Source organism: Ixodes scapularis, unplaced genomic scaffold (genome assembly GCF_016920785.2).
Source record: "Ixodes scapularis isolate PalLabHiFi unplaced genomic scaffold, ASM1692078v2 PGA_scaffold5__190_contigs__length_132052651, whole genome shotgun sequence".
NCBI lineage: Eukaryota > Metazoa > Arthropoda > Arachnida > Ixodida > Ixodidae > Ixodes > Ixodes scapularis.
Genome location: NW_024609880.1, coordinates 96,622,011 through 96,642,690, shown reverse-complemented (window position 1 = coordinate 96,642,690; position 20,680 = coordinate 96,622,011). Strand labels below are relative to the sequence as shown.

Here is a 20,680-nt window from a genome sequence, read left to right as displayed (position 1 = left end):
GCCCATAGTAACCTTTCATGACGCATGAGGTGTGATTAACGATCTCGTCATTCTGATGGGCCGAAGGAGTCTCTAGTGTTTATGTCTATGACTCTGGGAAGCAGTTTGAGTCATCATTTATTGTCGTTTTCGAGATCGGACTAGTTTAAGAAAACAGCTGGAACCACTGTATGAGCTAGAGGAAAATTATTTTCTTTGTCTAAAGATAATGCTCACAGCAAGATAATCCCGAATAAACTAATCTCTTCTAGGCAAGAGTAAACAAAATAGGATATATATAGCTTTCATAAATTAAGTACTCTTGTCGCATTGGTCCTTTGAATATACTTACTTCAGAGTCATGCAAGTTTAGTTGTGCTCCTAATACCTTGGTACTAATAAACACCTGGTACCATTGAGCGCTGGACGCCATTTTTTGATAGGGATATTATTTTTATATTTTCGCTTTTTACTCTGCATTTATTGTGTTTAATTAAATACAACGACCCCATAACTTTGTAGTCGAGAACTTTATAAGAGTTTTGAAAGCGGAAAATACCCGACCTTGCAGATTGTCAAGACAATTAAAAAAACAAAAACATTTTTTAAGCCACGGGCAATAAGGAAATGGATTGCGCCGAAGCGGCGTCAAAGGCTCATAAAGCGAGAGCGAGCGATCATTATGCTTTGCGGAGCACTAGGCGATATCTGCTGACAGAAAAAACTGTGATGGATACAAAAAGTCCAGCGAATCGGCGCTTTATAACTTACGATGTTGCACAGAATTTTACTTCAAATTCGGAAGTATTACGAGCAAAATATTAAAAAAATACTCCTACCACTAATTTGTTTTTACAATGGACACTAACAATGTTTGCTTGAGACTAGGGTTGCAAACTTTTAATGGCGGGGTAGATTCAAACCTCTGCCAAAATGAGGCAGATGCCTTCACTTCAAAGGGGATTGCATCGAAAGCGAGATTTAGTTATGCTGAATAACGGTTAAGAGTTGAGGTTATTGGTACATACTAGCATATATATCAGCTTGAACTTTAGAATTAAACTTGAACACGAAAAAAAAAAAAGGACAGGAGAGGACACGCAGCTGACTTCCAGCGATGTTTTAGTGTAAACGTCTTCGTTGCGCGTTTGCTCCTTCATTTAGAGTCCTAAGTAGAGCATGATAAGCCTATTACAGAAATAAACCTATTCCACTAATGAAGATACCTACCGATATTTACACTTATACCAATTATAAAAAGCATTTACACAGAATTCCCTAATTTTTTTTTTTTTTTTTCATGTGATCCGTTACAAGCTCGTGCTCTTGTTTGGGGAGTGACATTTCATAGGTATTCTCTTTCTTTTTTATGAACGGTGTTTGACGGGGTGCTGACGCAATCATTCGCGTGCTCGTCGATAGCGAGCGCCTCTAGCATCTCACGTGCATGAGGATTTTTGTTACTGGCAAGAATGGTTGTGCTGTTAAAACCTATACTGCACTGACATGTCCTTTAATGAGCTGCCAGGTGTCCTGCCGCTGTTCCCTTAAGGGCTCATTCACACTGGAAGCGGATCCGCGTTCGCAAAGCGGTTGCGAACGCGGTTGTATAAGGATTCAGTACAATTGCACGCGCATTTGATGACATCAAATGAGCGTGCAATTGCACTGGATCTTCATACAACCGCGTTCGCAACCGCTTCGCGAACACGGATCCGCTTCCAGTGTGAATGGGGGGTAAGAGACGCTGCATGCTCGCTGGCTCTGTAATTGATACTTCGGCCCGTTTCGCCGACGTAGCATTTCCCGCAACAGGAGTGGTACGCCACTCCTGTTGTGCATGGGACATACTGCGTTCTATGGGCCGTGTCGCATGATTTCTGCTTTGCTCTTCGGTTAACTTGACTGCACATGGAGTAGGCTTTGTTGGGCGCGGAGCATACTACTTGAAAGTCATTTCCTGTGCTTCAATGTTGCGTCGGAAACAGATTGGATACAGCTCACTACGCAACGTTGCGGTTTTGAGTCTGTACTCCACTGAAACCATGTTTCATGAGAAACATGTCGCGCCCTGCAGATGCTCAACATTTAAATTTTGCCGCCTAGCAAACGTTGTACCTTCAGCCTTTTTCCGACTATTATTAGGCACTTTCCCAGGCAGTATCGAATTCGAAACAGTAGCCTAAAGTGCCGCTTTGAGGTGACGATCAATGTCCCGTCAGGAGCAAATTAGGAACAGTTTACTACAAAAAGTCGCGATTTTTACGTCTCTTCTACAGCGACGCCGCATCGCTGTAGAACAACTTCGCTGTAGAACAACTTCGCTGTAGAAAAACAAGCGATGCCGCATCGCTGTTGAGCAACTACAGCGCCGAACATATGTTCGTCGCTGTAGTTGCTCAACATTTAGATTATGCCACCTATAAAACGTTGTACATTGAGTCTTATCCTGACTTTTAATACACAGCTCCCCAGGCAGCATGGGGTTCGAAACAGTAGCGTAACATTGCGTGTTTGTCGTGTCAATCACTGTTGTAAGAGAAATATATTGGAGACCGTTGCGCAAAATATTCCAATTCTCCCCTAACATTAGAAACAATCTCGCAACATATCTACAACACATAGATGTTACCTTGGCATTTTCATTGACTTCTCCAAAACATTCGACAAAGTTCCTCACCAAAGTCTTTCAACAAATCTTAGCGATATTAATATTCATAGTTGAACGTGAGCGCGTTGGTTTTGTTAACTTGTTAGAGAAAGAATAAACAAAAAGAACGGAAAAGGACGGACATGTCTTTCGACTTTCTACAACATGTAGCGTTTTTATTAGATGTTGGTGTCGAGATCGGTGGACCTTGTGGGAAAGGGAGAAAGAAAACGAAAAGTGAAAGGAGGGAGGAAGAGGAGGGAGGGAAAAGATACAATGAGGGAAAGGTGGAAAGGGGAAGGAAAGAAAAAGTGAAACAAGGGAGGGAGAGGAGGGGAGAAGGTCGGGGCTGCAGGAGAGCGAGCTGAAGGGGGGGGGGGGGGTGGGAGTCGGCATGAGAAACTCAGGAAGTTGTTAGTCCTTACCGGGCTAACTTCCCGAGTTTCTCATGCCGACCCCCCACCCCCCTTTTCGTCGTACTATGCTAACTCGCTCTCCTGCAGCCCCGACCTTCTCCCCTCCTCTCCCTCCCTTGTTTCCCTTTTCACAGCTTCCTGAGTTTCTCATGCCGCCCTCCCCCCATCTTGTCGTACTAGGCTAACTCGCTCTCCAGCAGCCCCAACCTTCTCCCCTCCTCTCCCTCCCTTGTTCCACTTTTCCTTTCCCTCCCCTTTCCCCCTTTTCCTCCTTTCCTCTTTTCCCTCCCTCCTCTCCCTCCCTTATTTCACTTTTCCTTTTCTTTCCCCCTTCCCTCATGATCCACCGATCTCGACGCCAACATCTAATAAAAACGCCACATGTTGTTGAAAGTCGAAAGATGTCCGTCCTTGTCCGTCCTTTTTGTTTATTCTTTCTGTAACAAGTAATTAATATTTACTCCTGTGTTGTTATGTGGATTTCTGAATTCCTGATTAACCGCAAACAATATTCCTCCGTTAACAACGTGAAATTTCCCACCTCCACTGAGGCTCTACTGTAACGTCAAGTGTCCCCCAGGGAACCGTACCAGGCCCCCCTATGTTCCTAATGTGTATTAATGATCTCCAGCTTAATATAGCTTCTTCTTTGCGCCTGTTCACCGAGGATTGTGTCATTTACCCAACCATTCTTTCATACCATGATCATCATGCTCTGCCGGAAGTCCTTGACTTCGTAATTCATTGGTGTGAAAAACGGCAGATGACGTTAAAGTTTAATAAATGTGGATCCCTATTATTTTCCCGCAGTTTGCGTGCCACACCATTTTCGTATTACCTCAGTAACACTCAAGTAATAGCATGCTCATCTTATAAATACTTGGGTCTTCATCTCACCTCTGACCTATCCATAGGCTACTCACATAACTTCTGCTATTTCTGACACTAACCGTTCTCTCAGATATTTGCACCGTAATGTCAAATTTGCTACACCCTCCGTGAAACGACCTAGCGTGTACTACATTTATAAAATCGAAGTTAGAATCCGACTCATCTATATGGTCTCCATGGCACTCTTACCTCGCAAATAATCTAGAATTCGTCCAAAACAGAGCCCTTCGTTTTATTCATAACAACTACTTACCATATACCAGCATATCAGGATTACGCCAATCAGCTAACCTTCATTCACTTTCCCTTCACCGCCGAGTATCACACCTTCTTCTCCTTCATCGATTTTTTAACACAATAGCCACCTCAAAGAGTTACGGCTATCACCTCCCCGTCGTGTTTTCTCTCGTCTATATCGCCTACGTAAATTACGACCATTTCGTTCATCAACCGTTTCTCACCAGACTTCCCCACTACAATGGCCATCGAGGATTGGAATTTACTTCATCACAACATCGTTCCTATTAACGGTACTACAACATTTGTTGAAGACGTTACCCTCTGTTTATCTAACCTACCTAGCTATCTTACAGTGTTATAATCGTGTCTACTCTTCTATCTTTTCTTTGTTCTATTGCCACCACCTTGTATAATGCCCCACGGGCCCTCAAAGAAAATAAATGATGATGATGATGACGCGTGTCCTTCGTTAACCACGATTTCTTTTACCCAGTACTGTCTCTATACTTATTATTTTACTGGCATATAGAATAATGTTATGGTAAAAGGTTTTCACAGTTTTTTTTTTTTGTTTTTTTTTCTTTTTTCGCTGAGTCTATGGTTTAAGTTGAGTTTCGCCAAATCAAGAAACGTTCCTCGCTTTTCTGAGGAAGCCATTATATGAAGAGAAAAAACAGTTGATGCTTCGATGAGAGTACCTAAAATACAGCAATCACCTGAATAGAATATTTAACACTCGCAGTGCCTGTCGTGTTTTTCTTTTCTTCGTTCGCTCTTTTATATCTGTTTATCATCATGTACAACGTTCAGCCACTGGCCCTATTCGCTACTTTAGTTTGGTTTGATGATCGTTTAACATCTTGAAAACAGGTTGTTTTGGGATATTGTAAACTTTGTGCTCTGCATGGCATTTGTAAAATGGTAATTTCTTAGGAAGCTTGAAGTGACAGGTAAAAAAAGTGAAAGCCGTTTACAACTCCCCGTAACGCCGAATCGGAGCGCAGCTCTTGAGGAGGAGGAGCGAAGGGTACTAAGGCGAGGGTAGACCCTCCCTTTTCTCCTCCTTCTCCTCCTCCTCCCCCCATTCTTGGATATGCTCCGTGGGGTCACCTGACCTTGGGGGAGAGGGTCATGTGACTTCCGGGGGGTGGTGTCACGTGACTTCGGGGGGGAGGGGGTCGCGTGACCTCGGGGAGGGGGTCACGTGACCTTGGGGTGACCTTGGTGTGTCACGTGACCTTGGGTGACCTTGAGGGGTCACGTGACCTCGCGGTAATGGCGACGGCAACGCCGACGCCACTCAGGCCGGAAACGGGCGCCCAAGAGCTGCACTCTAAAAATACTTGTCTTGACCATTTTTATAAATCTGTATAGCATCGATAGTTCGTGCTTTATGTCAGTGTCATGATCTGTTGTGCTTAGAGGTAAACACACGTGTTTATTACAATCAAAACACAGAAGCACCTTCGTCGCGCGTTTCGCATTAGTTTAGGTATCGCTTAAAATGCTGACAGGCTCCACTATTATTTCCACATTTCCTTTTCATGAGGGACCTTCGTCTTGAGTTCTTGTCTCCGAACCTTTCCGTTATCAAACTTGGGAAGGTATTTCAGAAAAACAACTCCTCCGTACAGATGCTTGAAGACTGCTGCTTGTCCTGCAAACAAGAAGCCGAGGTTAAACAAGTACGAAGAAAATGCAAATCAATCTCCCACAGGCTTCACAATGTGCATCTGATTATTTATTATGCAGGTAAAATACCTTAAAGTGTATAGATTCATATTCTTGAAGCTTTGTGGCTTTGAGAAAAGGCATGAAAGAAAGGGAAACAATTTAACCTGGCGTGCCTCGAACATTTCAGGAAGCAAGTTGATGGTAGCCATTGAGAGGTTGAGGAAGCCAGGGAATCTCTTTAGCATGCCCGTCCCCTAGTACGCCTTCATTTCTTTTAGTCTTGCTTTGGCTTCGCATGCACACTCGAGGTTCGTGAGACGCTGAGACGTTATCAAGGCTAGAAAGCTCGCACTGGACGAGAGAAAACTAAAGGACATCCGTGCTGTTCTAATTCTGTCAGTGACTAAATGTTAATTTTCATTTTCACTCTCAAATCAAAGTTAGTTCAAGTTACCCAAGTGCCACAGAACAAAAGTTAACATCGTCAAGGTTATGCATAGAAACTTTGCATTCGTCACAATATTTCTCATGCAAGCCTTGTAAACATCGAATTATTTTTAAAAAGTTGCCTCTAAACAAACATTTGCTCTGATGTATGCAACACGCCTTATTTTATGGACCATAAGCAGGGAACTATGCATCTTACCTGGTCACGGAAGGTATTAAGATTATGTTTTTATAAACGGATTAACACTAAAAGAAAATCGTATCAACGGAAAATATGTCCTGGATATAATTCCCCGCATTGTGTACGAGTGTTATTTTCCTGCGTGTTAAGTACAATGCGTTTGTTCTTGTATTTGTAGTTTTTAGCGTGACATTGTTTACATCGAGAAAAGGACTCGTGCTTCACTTTACATTTCACGAAATAAAGTGGCTCATAAGCGGTGTTTTTTATCAAACATATTTCGTACATTAGACTTGCCACTTACACTTCTAAATGCGAAAGGTAGGACACGTTAACAAAACATCATTGGACGAAATGTGAATATTGTCAAGATGACATATACCTGCTATGAGCTCCTTCAATTCTGTCGCCAGGCTCTCGAGGTTTCCCTTGAAGCAATCTTTAAGAACGACACAAGCTGTTGGAGCCTCGCCATACTTTGAATTCGGAATACCCACAACTGTGGCCTCTGCGACAGACTTATGGGTCAATAAAATATCTTCCAGCTCAGCAGGGGCAACCACATTGTCCATGCATTTTATCATTTCTTTCATTCTCTCGATGACATGAATCCGTCCTTCAGTGTCGTAGTAGCCGAAATCACCTTAAAAATCAAAATATCATCTTCACGAGTTGTGATGGCCATACGTTTTTGTTTTAAGGCCAAACTTTGGGGTGATTCGATCTCATCACGGTGCGTACCAAATTCTAACGCAGGCCAGAAGTGTCAACGAAGAGATGCCTTGCAGTTCGGAAATTAGCCCTCGTCCAGCCTCCACGGCCCTGCAGAACGTATGCAAGCAGTACCTCCGCGTAGTGGTTTATGATTGTTTTTTTTGTGGCATTAACAAGTTTCTTGCAATCCGCTTTGAAGATAATCTTAGTTTTGTACTAAACTTATTGTACAGCGCGTCCCCGAAAAAAAAAATTTAGAGCGTAATTTTTTACTGCAGAGTAGACTACTCATCGCCGGGCTCTCAATCTGCGCTACGGTTCGGACCAGGCGCAAAATGTTGAAAAATAACCACTATACATTTCAAATGTTTGTCTTTTTTTTAACTTTCCACGGGAAATAGGGTTCATTCCCGGTAGCTGGCGCCATTCGCTTTAATATAATCGACGGCTTCCTCGTACAGAATTTTTCCATTGAAAATTAAAAAAAAAAGAAGGATGTTTACAATTCTCTGTAATGTCGAATTATTGAGGAGGGGGAGGGGAAGGTATGCCCCTCCTCGTTCCCCTCCTCCTCTTCTAGATCTGCTCCCCTTTCATTTAGCGGGAAATGTTTGCAAAATTTCCTGCTAAATTTAGTGGGGAAATTTTTCCGTTAATTTTAACGGGGAAATGTTCCCATAATGCAACGCGCGGTTACATCCGCTTGCATTATTCCCCTAATGCATCGCACGGTGTTACACCGGCGGCGACGCCGCTCAAGCCGGAAAAGGGCTGCGCCTAAGAGCTGCGTTCCTAAAAGGCTTACAACTTTTCAATTACATAACGGCAGGCCCTAAAACTTTGACATCTGGTCTGTTCACTACCGTCATTTGGAGGGAGACTGAGCGTTCAGGGGTGCCTATTGTATTTTTACTGCAAGGGAAGGCACAGTACATTTTCTGGGGGAACACGCACTTTTTTGTGTGTGTCAGCCTCAGCTAGTAATCTAAAGTTAACATGGTTATGAAAACAGGTGCGCAACAATAATGACTATTGGCGCTAAGCTATTGGCGAGTGTTTTTATTTATTGTTATTTTTGGTATGACGGAACCAAGACAGCCTAACTTCGGCAGAGATTAATGAGAGACAGAATTCAGTTGTCTGGATTCCAAACAGATTGTGGCATCTTGTGGTGACAAGAAACACATTTGTGATTGAAATGTGCAAGCTCGGGCGTGTGTTTAAAAGCATTCAGAGAAATTTGATGTATGCATTTTGAGATTCTCGCTTCAAACTTGTTGTCTGGTGTGTGCCGCGGTCGATGGCGTTCTCCCAAAGGAATCATTTCTTTATTTCGAGTTCTTTAAAACGATAATTATTTTGCCGTTTTTAAATGTTTTGTACATTCAAACATGGGGATAGTCTCCTGGCTACATTCATTTCTATATGCAAATTAGTAGACATTTGACACATCTAGGGTTATTAATTATTGTCGCAGCACCGCATCTGGGTATGTCTAAAATACGATTCAGAAAGTATGCGAGCAGGTGAATAATCATATTCGAGAAATAAAACCTTGAGACAAGGAAACAAACGGGGACATACACACCGCCGTCTCAAACCAGCGCAGCATACAGCTGTCATTTAATTCCACAACGGTCTTGTACTTTAAAAAACTCCATCCAAAGTATACACATTCAAGGACAGCAAAACTCACAGTACTAGAAAGCCTCGAGCACGCAAAAAATGACAGCTGTATGCTATGGTGGTTTAAGAGGCAGTGTGTATGTCCCTTTTTGTTTCCTTGTCTAAGGGTTTTGTGTCTTAATTATGAGGGTGTGTTTACCACTTTCACAACACACAATTCTTGACTAACATATACTCGACGAAGAAATTGTTGGCAGAGAAATATGATGAAGTGCGCAAAAGCATGCCGACTAGCTAGCTAGACGGGCACAATAAAACCGCTGGTGCTTGATATAGGATATTGAATTACTGGTACTGCTCATTAATAGCAGAACAAATGAGACGACTGCTGTACCTGTACGGTACCAGCCGCCAGAGTTCACAGCCTCAGCGGTAGCTTCAGGACGCCCATAGTAGCCTTTCATAATGGATGGTGTGTGAATTTCGATTTCACCATTTTGATATGGGCCGAGAGACTCTCCGCTGACTAGGTCTGTAACCTGGGAATCAATTCAAAACTACATTTACTCTTTATTTTTAAGACTTGAGATCTGCTTAGTAAAAGATACCGGGAAAAATGACGTTAATAAGACGATGACAAAGAATAGAGATACACAGGACAACCGCTGTTTTTCTCTCGAATTCGAACGAACCCTAACCAACTCGCCCAAATATCCAAACTTAACAAGTGACAGCTGGCACCACCGTCTTCGGAAATTGTTAAGTATCTGTGGCAATTTATGATAATAAATTGTCAGATTGTAATGTTTAGTCTTTCTACGAGTACTTACACCCTAAAAGTTGTCGGATAACGGTAAATTAATTCAAGGTTGCGCAATGCAGACGGACTTTTTAAGGCAAGAGGAAACAGGATATGTTAATAGACTACTTCCATGAAGCCGTGCATGCAACACGGCGCGCGTTGCCCTCTGGGAACTAGTTGGCCAGGGAGGAAAGTGGCATGGTTTTCGTTTCGATCGACACGTCGACAGGAGGCCACACACAGAACTTGGATTATTAACGGCCGTTATCTCATGCTTTCTGGTCTCGAGAGCGTCATAGGTGGTCTCTAAACTAAACTAAATGGCCAGACCTCGAAGCTTCAGCACAAACAATAAGTATGCATACATCGAGCTCGAGCCTTTACATTAGTATTGTTGATCAGTTTCTTTCGTGCGTCCATAGACGAAATATAACTTTTTGCGATCACTGTTTTTCTTAATACGCCTGAGTACGCGAGCTAAAACTCTGAGGCGGCATTGAAAAGCTCCATTTGAACACATGCACTTCTCATCTCTTATCTGTACTGCCCCGCAGACTGCACGAAGTAAAGTTTCCAACCGCTTGCATTCCACTTATATTCTACATCGCGCATGCGCGTAAAGTTATCCTGCCAACCACATAGGCACATTCGCACACACAAACCGTTTTAAGAAAGCAAAAGTCGAGCACTTGTGTGAAGAATGTTGCACCGTTCACCGGAAGGGCGCCGGACGGGCATGAACCCCTATGGGGTGCGCCAAACGAACGAAATTATTCAAAGCGCATTTGACGGTTGCTTATGGTTATAATATTTGTTATATGTTTGCTTTCTTCCTGACTGACTATGCCGGGATAATTTCAGACACACCGTTTAGGCACAGATATTGGGCGTCAGGAAAAGCTCGTTCAAAAAGGATTACCGAGGAGTAGGGGACGTTTGTTAGGGCCTCCGTCGTAGTAAGCCGATTGAGTGTTTGCGAAAACTTAATCTTCAATCAGCATAAAATTTGAGTGTGAGATATATGATCACACGAGGAACACATGATAGTAACTTTTGTGCAGTAGCGAGGTCGAATTTATTGCGTTTCTTTAAAAGTTCATGCGCCAATGCTGGGCTCAACTTTGATAATCCTGTGAAGATGCGGCTTGCTTTTTGCCCTATGAAGTAACAAGAAGCGGACGTTTGGCAAAGAAAATACGTGTAGGGCTCAAGGTGACCAAATTTCAGTTGTAGTTCACTAGTACTAGACGGGATTACTGACATTGAGCTCAAAGATGCACTCGTGGGGTAAGGTGACTAAGCCACGTCTTACTACGTTTGCAAACACACGCACAATATCCGGTGTTTCGGGAACCAAGGAAAGTGCCCCGGTCTTCATTTTGTATCGCTCGAGAATGAGTGTATTGTACATTCGTAAAAGTCAGATAATCGAAAACGTAATCAGCGCGTTCGGTCGCGGCGTGATAGCATGAGATAAACCAGCTAACTCGAAACCGAAACTCAGCGGCCAACTAGTTCCCAGAGTTCACTGCGTGGTATTTCGCCGCGATAGGGCGCGTCGGTTTTGGAAGAAGTCAATTAGGGAAGTTTCAGAAAGTAAGTACCTACTGGTGCATTAGTCCCAGGAGAGTATTTCTTTTCTAGTCATATATGCGCAGTTGTGTTCCTTGGTCTGCTAGTCACACCCCGTTGGTGGTTATTTTTAAGTGATTAATATTCTTCAGATTTGTTTTGCAATTATTTTATATAACTAAGCAGAACGACACGCCGACCTCGAACTCCGGTTTATGGTAAGTTTTCCTTTTGTGTGAAACAAATATTTTACAAGCCAGACCCCATATGATGCAATAGAAAAATTATAATTTGTATTACTGATTAGCATATAACAAAATGCGTTATGCAGAGACGAGAGCGAGAGCTTAAGAACGGCGACAGACAGGAATATAGCGCTCAAAATGTATTGCGAAGCGCTAAGGTTATATCTTGTCACGAAACGAAGAAATGTGACGGAATTGAATGAAAATTTATTGGGAACTCACGCTTTACAAATTCCTAATCTTCCTAAATATGCCCCTAAAATTTCGACACCCGTGTCTATTAAAATTAGAAACCAAGACTTTATTACCACAAACGGCTTTTACTACCCGAAGGAAAAACCCATCAATGTAACCCTGTTTAACAGTCAATGTTTTCTAGTGGACCGCTGACTGTGCCTGACTGTACGTTAAGCATGTCTGATTGGCCAACAAGTTACTCTGACCGACAGTCAAACTCCAGTCAGACTCCGCTTGTCGGCTTTCTGATGGTTTCCTGTTGGCAGTCGGCCGCCGCGAAATGCCATCAGGATGTCTTGGTGGCGATTCTGACTGTACATCGATTGTCTCTGACTGTACGTCAAAAAGCTTTGACGTGCAGACAGACGTACGGTCAGAGGACGTAAAGTTCGTTCGGATACCACTATTTCGTCAAATCTAGGAATATGAAAAGTAATCTATGCACGAGAAACCGATTTCGGGACGTGAGCCCATAAAACCGCTGACGTTAGAGATATGACACGCAACCGACCGACAACCTTGATCAGAAGCCCGCCGAAGCGCCGAACACAAGGGCCGAACACGACACTTCGCTGACTTCGCTTCGCCCATAGAGGCTTCGCCGAGCTTTCATGAACGATCGCTCTCGACTCGTTTTGTTTGCCCGCTTGCTCCAACCTGTCGATCCTGCCCGGGCTCTACAATGTCTTATGTTTTAGTAGAATTTCTACTCGACAAGACCCAGCCTGTTGTGAGTTCCGACGATGTAAGGGACTTTAGCGGTGTAGTTGAAGGCAAGGTGTACCAGGTCTACTCGGCCGGTGACGCGCGAACAAAAGGATCGTTCTACGACGCGAAAGTACTCTACAGGGCAGGTGAGTAGAACTGAAGTACGGCGAGTGATGTACGAGTGCTTTGCATAACATGCTGACGGCTTAACTGCATTTGCAGCCGAAGCATCACGTATAAAACGAATAGTCAAAGCGAGTTTCCGAAGCAGTGGCATAGCAGAGCGGTTAGGGTTCCCGATATGTACGCAAGTGGTCGCGAATTCGAGGCCCGGTAGTCCTGCTTTTTTTTTTTTTTTTCTCTCGAACATTTTGTTTTATCGAGGCATTTGGCCATATTTATGATTGCGTATAGCTTTGCTCTTATATAAATGCTGCCCTTGTTGATGAAATTCCCTTGGCAATGGCAGTCAGACGTCATCTGATGGACCATCAGATGACGTCTGATGGTTCATCACGTTCCACCAAGGCTACTGACTGACATTCAGTGTCCCAAATTACGTACCTTGATGAAATTTTCAATAGGGTATAGATGCTAGAGAATTTAGCACAAGTCTCAGGCGGTAGACTCTTTAAGGGTGGAGAAAACCTTTCGCCGCAATATGTAAAACGCCTTCACATGAGGTGTTATATGGAAAGCTATATTGAGCTATACAGAAATCATAGATAATCAAGTGTTTCTCAAACAATGCTGTGTGCCTTTTTTATGGGCATCTTTCTTGCTGGACGTACATTCAATCCTGACTTAAACCAACATACAAGGAAAGAAAGAAGACAGAATGGCTACACTCCGTGTCTATTCCCCGGAACGTATGTATGCATGTTCCTCTTTTTACGTGTCCATAAAAACATTTTCAATGACACTAGAGCTTTATCGAGGTGTTTGAAGCATGAAAGTGACGTACCATATAGATCCCACCGTTACTCGTCGTAGAGTCATCATCATATTAAACTACCGTTTTTTTGTTGTTGTTTTTTTTTGCGATACATACGTTTTACAGTTGTTTGGGTCACACCCCTTGTAAATAGAAGTTCTCATACATACTTTTTTTTTTGTACATAAGTCGCACGTTCGTAGAACTCTCGCTTATACGTATATTTACTATCGGCGCGTTAAAACTTCACTGATGAGCTTTCATATGGGCATTGATCACATCATATGCGCAAACGAAGGCTGGCCATTTTCAACATTCTCACAAGCCAATCGAAGTAGTATAATTTTGAGGCAAAGTTCAGAAGTCTGCACTTATAGAAACATCTTCATAAAAGTCGCTAAATAGAAAAAAAAGCGTCAACTCAACGTTTTTAGGAAAATACACACACAAAAAAACACGACGGTTGCATTAAAAACTACAGTAATAACATGGTCAATTAAACGCTTCTCCAGCATCAACGATATTTTTGAACTGTACCTTCAAGATAAGTTTTATTGTAATAATATTCTTCTTCCCATTTACGTATAGACCGACACGCGGAGCCGTTACGCCTCAAACAAGGCCTGCTTGGCATTCAACATGAAGTTGCTACCACCGAAGTCGACGACTCACATCGTCGTTTATTTTTTTTTTTTTTTTCGCGAAGCCAGTTTACGGCCGATATGGTGTAGGCATACAGGTTCCTCCAAGCCTACGATTACTTCGAGTCGGCTTCCGCACTGCCGGCGGGATCAGCAGACTGGGGGTCTGCCGAAGTGTATTTATTAATTGATTAAATACACCCATTGTTTTCAAGTCAAGGTATGATATTTTTCCTGCCCTCATAACCACAAGTCATGACAAGCGGTAACGCTTTGTCCGTTGTGCAGTCTAGGCGGTAACACGTTAGAAGTAACGGCGTTAGGAGAAGCCCGTTACTTTTTCAGTAACGTAGTAACCTACCCATTACTTTTTCGACACAGTAACAGGTAACGTACTTACGTTACTATTTCAAGTACGTTACTCGTTACTACTTCCCAAGTCTCAAAGAAATTACACCAATTTCTTCCGTGTTTTTAGGCGTCAAGCCATGTGAATTGCTGATTTTTCTGCGTTTTTCTTTGCGTTTTTTCTCGTGAGTATCTGGGTGAAGCCGTAAAAAGAGATAAAGTAATTACGTTCAGTTTCTGCATCAACACAATGTTCCTTGATATATGAGCTTATGTTGTATCCTGTATCGTCAAAACAGTAAAAAACGTGTTAAATTATAATTTTAAAAGTGACGCAGAAGTATTACTTTTTATCGGTAGCGGTAACGCGTTCCTTTCATTTTTAGGTAACGTAGCTCGGTACCGCGGACCTTTTGTTTGCAAGTAACGAGGAAAGTGTTCCATTACTTTTTTTCGGTAACGCCTACAACACTGCCGTCCTCTCGCCGATCCCCTCCTGCTTGTTAGCACGGGCGCAGCGAGCCTCTGACGAGCGCTTGGCCGGTGCTTTGTGCACGAACACCGTGCAAACAAAATCCGGGTGGTCTCGATCGGACGACCGTTTCCCTGCATACAAGCAAGCCTCGGTACGGAGATTGAAATGAAAGCCGCCCTTGTCTTCAACAAAGTGCGTGCCGCACAAACAATCGTTCGCGCGAGGCGACCTTTTTTTTTTTCGATCAACGGATATTATTTACATTATGCGCCTTTCAGATTCTACCGGGAACTTGTGGAAACTCACTCTGCTACTTTTGTTTGTACTTTTCGGTGAAAAGAACGGCAATGTAGCTTCGCGGAATGCTGAAATGCTATGACGCCCATGCGAAACGTGCGCTTTTGTGCCCATAACACCCGGCTCCCGCGCGATCGCAGCGCCGCCGCAGCTCCTGGACGTCAACCCCGCGTGTCAGTCTATACATATTGCGGGAAATGTCTTAATCTTTTGGGAAGATTGGTGTTACAATTTTGCAATGAACGTCTGGAAGATTCTAAAAACATTACGGTACCGACTTTGCAGATTATAAAAGAAATAAACCTATCATTTGTGCTACATCTAAATAAACTGTTTGTTCCTATATCACACTAAATAAGCATGTGAACAATAAGTGAGTAGTTAATTTTTTAGGTGTTACCAAATGAAGGAAGCATGTACCAGTTGAGGCATTTCAGACATACCTTGAATTTGCTCCCGGCCAGAGGTACACCACTATGGTCAAAGGTAATTTGACCAACAGGTGAGCAACATACAATACCAAACGTTTCGGTCATGCCGTAGACATTTATGAGTGATTCCACGTTGAATATTTCACGAATTTCCGTTGCAAACAATTTCGTTACTACCGATCCGCCCGCCATTATTCGTTTTACACCAGGTATAATATCGTTGTTTTTTCTAGCATTATGAAAAATATCCCCCATCCGGCCAGCTAAGCCAATAAATATAGATACCTGTAAAGGGAAAAAAACAACATATCATAGAGTGCTTTTTCGTTTCCAAGCACAATAAGGTAATTATTTGTATTATTGTCACGCCGAAACATAGGCACTTTGATTGAAAAATATACAAATGTTGAATAGCCAAAATGTATGTAAGCATCCAGACAGAGGCTTCATGTCGGGAAACATTTCTAACATTGTCATTCAAAATAATGCGTTATTTTTGTTACACATAATTGTTGTGAGCGAGAATTTTTATTTCAGACTTATCGAAGGCTAGTCCTAGATTTAGTTTTGTACTTGACCTCTTATTTGGCTTAGTCTTTTTAACAACGTTAAAACGCTGAAAGCTCGAGAATATATAGTGTCAAATCAATGTCGAGGTTATCAGAATTATAGTAATCATATACATTCCTGGTGAAAATGTTGCCAGTATTTCTGAAATAGTCTGGAATACGGAGTGAAACATTCTGCCTTATATTAAATTTGGCCTGAAATTTTTAAAACCAGAAGCAAACAATTAGAGGATTTCATTAAACAAGTAGGAGTTTCTGCAGCAGCTCTGACTTTGAATTAAAGTACTGAAACTGATTAGTTTATTTACTGACACCACTTACAACCAATTATTATTCGCCATCAAAACGCCGCTGAAAAAACAGCCTTGAATTTGAACGTAAGAGGGATAAAGGTCTCTTTCTTCTTGACTATGCTGTTGCTGCGAAACCAACCCAGCATGTTTGGAACTTATAGAAGCAAGTTACAATCGCAACGCCAAAAACCACCAAGAGGGGATTTGAAGGGAAAAAAGCTATTGCTATACACATTATTTGCCCGCAATTTGGATAGAGAATTGTACTGTATGCTAGCTTGATATATAGATTTTTCGTAAGGCCTATCACGAATAACTTTCGCAGTGTGATGAAGACTAAATACATATCTTATATAAAGATTAAGAAAAAGTTCTTATTTATGAAAACCTTCTTATAAGCGTCCGTTTTTGGCACCAAACAGTTCATTTCGACCGCAATAATGTTCGTATGAGGAGCGTTTTATTTTATGACAACGAGAAAAAGTACACATTACCGCCAACCTAGTTTTCTAAATTTAGTGCCATGAAAAATGCCACTGCAATACGCAGTTTTAGCTTGGTGCCTTGAGCCAAGAAAAGAAATAAAACATTTTTGTTATTAAAAAGAAAACATTCCAGGATGACATTTAAGACTGCTTACGTGCATGAATCCGAAAGCATTCCTAAACGCAGCGTATTTCTACAAGCAGCACGCCCTGTCTTCCTATCGCACACTTCGCTCCGGCGGTGATATCGCGTTCCCCTACTGCGCAGGCGCGGCGAACCCCGCCATCTCTACGGCTTCCGTGACGATGCATCTGCGTTGCTGTGCTTTTGCCCAATGGGAATTTAACTGCCGCTTCGCTGCTACAGACGGTTAGAAACAACGCCGGCTTCGCTCCATGAGATAGTTAGTGCTCTCGCAATAAAAATATTTTGTTCAGGAATGTAAAATAAGAATCAATCACTATCTGCATCTCTTTAATAAATGTAGAGTACTCGGCTTGGTAAGGATAAACTATTCTGCGATATGATCGGGATTTCTAGTTTCATCTGAATATTCTCACCTTAAAGGTTTTGAGAGTTTTCAAAAAATTTTCGTACGAAATTAAGGGATCGGTGATGACAGTCTTTGCACCTATGAGCATAGAAAACATGGCTACCGCGAAACCCGACACATGGGTGAAGGGATTCCAGGCCAAGTAAACATCGTCTTCAGTGCAAATTCCAGTAGACCTGAAACCCAGAATAGATACGTATAAATACAGGAAGTTTTAAAGACGAAAGAACGCACTAGATATCCCCTTGTCAATAGAATTTAATATTTAACTCTGTATAAAGTAACATATCATGTGCTTGGCTTTTAATATGAGTTGCTCAAGAAGTGCGACATAATGAGAGAAACAAAGATATAAACAAGGGATGCACAAAGATTCGGGTTCCTACTTTTATTTTACTTCTACAAATTTTTAGTGGTAATTTTTTTAAAAATAAATTTGAACCATGTGGGCCCGAAAAGTATTATTTCCTGCACTATTTTTAGGATACAGTTCCTGGTTTACATTGAGTTTTAATTTTATAAAGCAAGATGAAGCTTGCTTTCTGATATATTTTTATTCGGCAGGTTATTGCTTTTATTACTCCAGTAACCACTTTCACAAAAGAAGTTGCAGTTCTTTCATGTCGACATTGGTGATTATTTAATATAAAGTCTGCTTATGCAAAGCTCATTACGTGCACTCCTTCCTTTTTTATTAACTTGACAAATTACATACTGAGCATAATTTACATCCGTGCCTGTACACAAGAATAAAATAAATGCTTACTAGCGGCCTTACAGAACTTAACTCTTTTGTTTTCAAAACAGATATATATTTTCCCTTCCATCATCAGGTACCTGTATGCGTAGAACGAAGCACAATACGCTTTGTGCGATATTTCTACACCCTTCGGGAGACCCGTTGACCCTGACGTGTACAGAATGACCACAACTTCTTTCTCGGTCTCTGTGGGCACGTGGGGTTTGAAGGACGCATCAGGAAGATCTTGGAAAAGGAGAATGTCGATGAAACCAGGCGCACCTCCTACGGCGAAAAATCCCTGCGAAGTGAAATAGAAGGATATGATAGAATGCTGTGCTCGTTGCATGGTAAAACAAACCGGCGGACTTGAATTTTTAAATGCAATATATATGGAATCCCGAGGGTGATAGGAATTGTTTCTTTTGAATAAGAAAGGAATTATACTTCAAAATTAATGTGCTGTATATATCGGTGAGCCCCCATTCTGAGACTTTTATTTTCAAACCCGGTAGGGCCACGTAGAATGATGCAATTGCAAAGAAAGACTGGATCGGCCCTTTTGCTACTCAGAGTTAGCAAGTCCGATTCACTCTCTCGTAAAAAATAACTTGTATTCAAAGTAATTCGATCACAAACACTTCTAAGTGAAAAACAACCGATTTCTCAAACATCCAAAAACACATGCCATGCATTTTTTTTTTTGTTTTTTGGCGACGGTGAAGTATTTTTATCCTAGTATCTTATTTTGGCGAGGAAAGTACAGGTCGTTGTTTTATTGTCTGTAAAATGCTCCAATAATTAAATAGATAAGCACACGCGCACCTTAATGATCGTTGGTATATTCCACTTTGCAGCCTGTGGCGCGGTTTCTAGGTCCATTAGTAAAAAAGTGCAGTGGCTGTCTTCAATCGTATACACCAACTCCCCTGTAAAACAAATCTCATTAGACTTATTGTTTCCAAAATAAACTGCCTAAATGAATCTTCGATTCAATTTAAGACGTTTTGAGTACTCACTTTCCACATAGGCCGTCTTCGCCATGACGAGCGTCCCGCCCGCAAACATAACACCAAATGCCGCGGCTACATTTTCAACGGTGTTGCCAACATACACACACACCTTGGTCCCCGGTTTAACACCGTGTTGATAAAAGCCTACACCGTATTTACGTATTTTTTTTAACAACTGCGAGGCGGTCAAACTTTGGTAGGTGTCAACCTAAAGAAAAAGTAAGGAACGGAAAGGGTGTCTTATAGACGAACGCAAAACATGTTGTTAAAGAAGCTGCTAGAAAATCCGTTCATATATGTTGAGTGGCACATTGCTACGCCTTAAAATAGTAAGGGGAAAACCCGATAACAAAAAAAAACATTTTTGTTCCGGAATATTGAAGCCTGAACAAGGCAAGCTGTAAAATTGTTATTCAGGTTGAGTCGATATATTTGTCTTATATACGCAGCAGCGATGTTAGATACAGTGCTGAACGTTTAAACGGAATGAAGGTTGATCCTATTACAGCTTCTTATTGCCTTTCCTTATACGCGTCAGGCTACTTCTCTAGTTTAAGACTAAACTTCATTGAGCAAAAGAAGCGACGAATTTCGCCCGGGGTCGTTCACTGTCCGCGTGGCATCACTAGCGTGGCTGTTGCGCAGCGCGCAAAGCGAACCCGCGGTCGGGTGAAGTTCGTAGGTTCTTCGCCGCCAATTCGCTCCATGGAGTTCAGCCCTCAGTTTATCAACTCGACTGCAATAACAGAAGACCGCTAAATGCCACTGGGCGTTCAATAAATCAATGAGGTGTTAGGCGCGGACGCAAGCACTACATACGTTTTAGAAATAACAGACATGTTATCTGCACTGTCACGTAGACACAAGCTAAAATGGCTGATCTTATTATTGTGAAGTTTACGCCTACGTAACACGGGAGCTAGATGTTGCCATTATGTGAATAGCTCACTGTTCGCACACTTTCCAGGCGAATTTTGGAGATTTGCATGATCATCACATAAAGCAGGGGACTCGCATACTCACAATGATCACCTTGTGTAATAGTTTCTTCAAGCGTCCTTCTATGAGTTCAGAAACACATTTGTTCCCAACGTCAAAGTCCGGAAGTGGCGATTGTATCACTCCGTTCGTAATGCGAGCCGCCATGCTTACCGAAGTTCCGGAGGTTTTTCTAAAGATGTAAATGGGGAGGCAAAACGATGGTAATAGGTTGAAAAGTACTTCATCTGTGGTTCAATCTAGGCAAAAGCAATGAACAGACAGGATCTATCGTTGGCATTCCGGTGTTCAGAAATAACCTTACCGCCAAGTCTGTAAAGGCCGTTTCACGGATAAAGCGCAGCGGTAAAGTACATTCAAAGATGCATCAGTGCTACTCTGAGTGCTGAGTTACCGCTGAGTAATTAGCTCTGCGTAGTTCATTTACGTTTAAAAGGGCAGAGTCGCCTACAGCTGAGCGCTAATACACAACTGCTATGGAGCAAAGTCAGTTCTTTATCTATAACGCTGTTTTAGCGCT

The 20,680-nt window shown here is 42.2% G+C and overlaps 2 protein-coding genes across 2 annotated transcripts; both read right to left on the bottom strand.

Annotated features, from left to right (window-relative positions):
• Positions 1–5,699: 5,699 nt before the first annotated feature.
• LOC121838193 (4-coumarate--CoA ligase 1-like) lies at positions 5,700–9,282 on the bottom strand. The gene is made up of 3 exons (XM_042294282.1): positions 9,213–9,282; positions 6,861–7,121; positions 5,700–5,833 (listed from the first exon to the last, which is right to left on the bottom strand). Exons 1-3 carry the CDS (start codon positions 9,280–9,282, stop codon positions 5,700–5,702), a joined length of 465 nt encoding a protein of 154 aa, XP_042150216.1.
• Positions 9,283–17,398: 8,116 nt separating this feature from the next.
• LOC8025629 (3-[(3aS,4S,7aS)-7a-methyl-1,5-dioxo-octahydro-1H-inden-4-yl]propanoyl:CoA ligase-like) lies at positions 17,399–20,307 on the bottom strand. The gene is made up of 5 exons (XM_040216914.1): positions 20,185–20,307; positions 19,168–19,369; positions 18,974–19,077; positions 18,247–18,449; positions 17,399–17,585 (listed from the first exon to the last, which is right to left on the bottom strand). The coding sequence occupies exons 1-5, from the start codon at positions 20,305–20,307 to the stop codon at positions 17,399–17,401; spliced, it is 819 nt and encodes a 272-aa protein (XP_040072848.1).
• Positions 20,308–20,680: the final 373 nt, after the last annotated feature.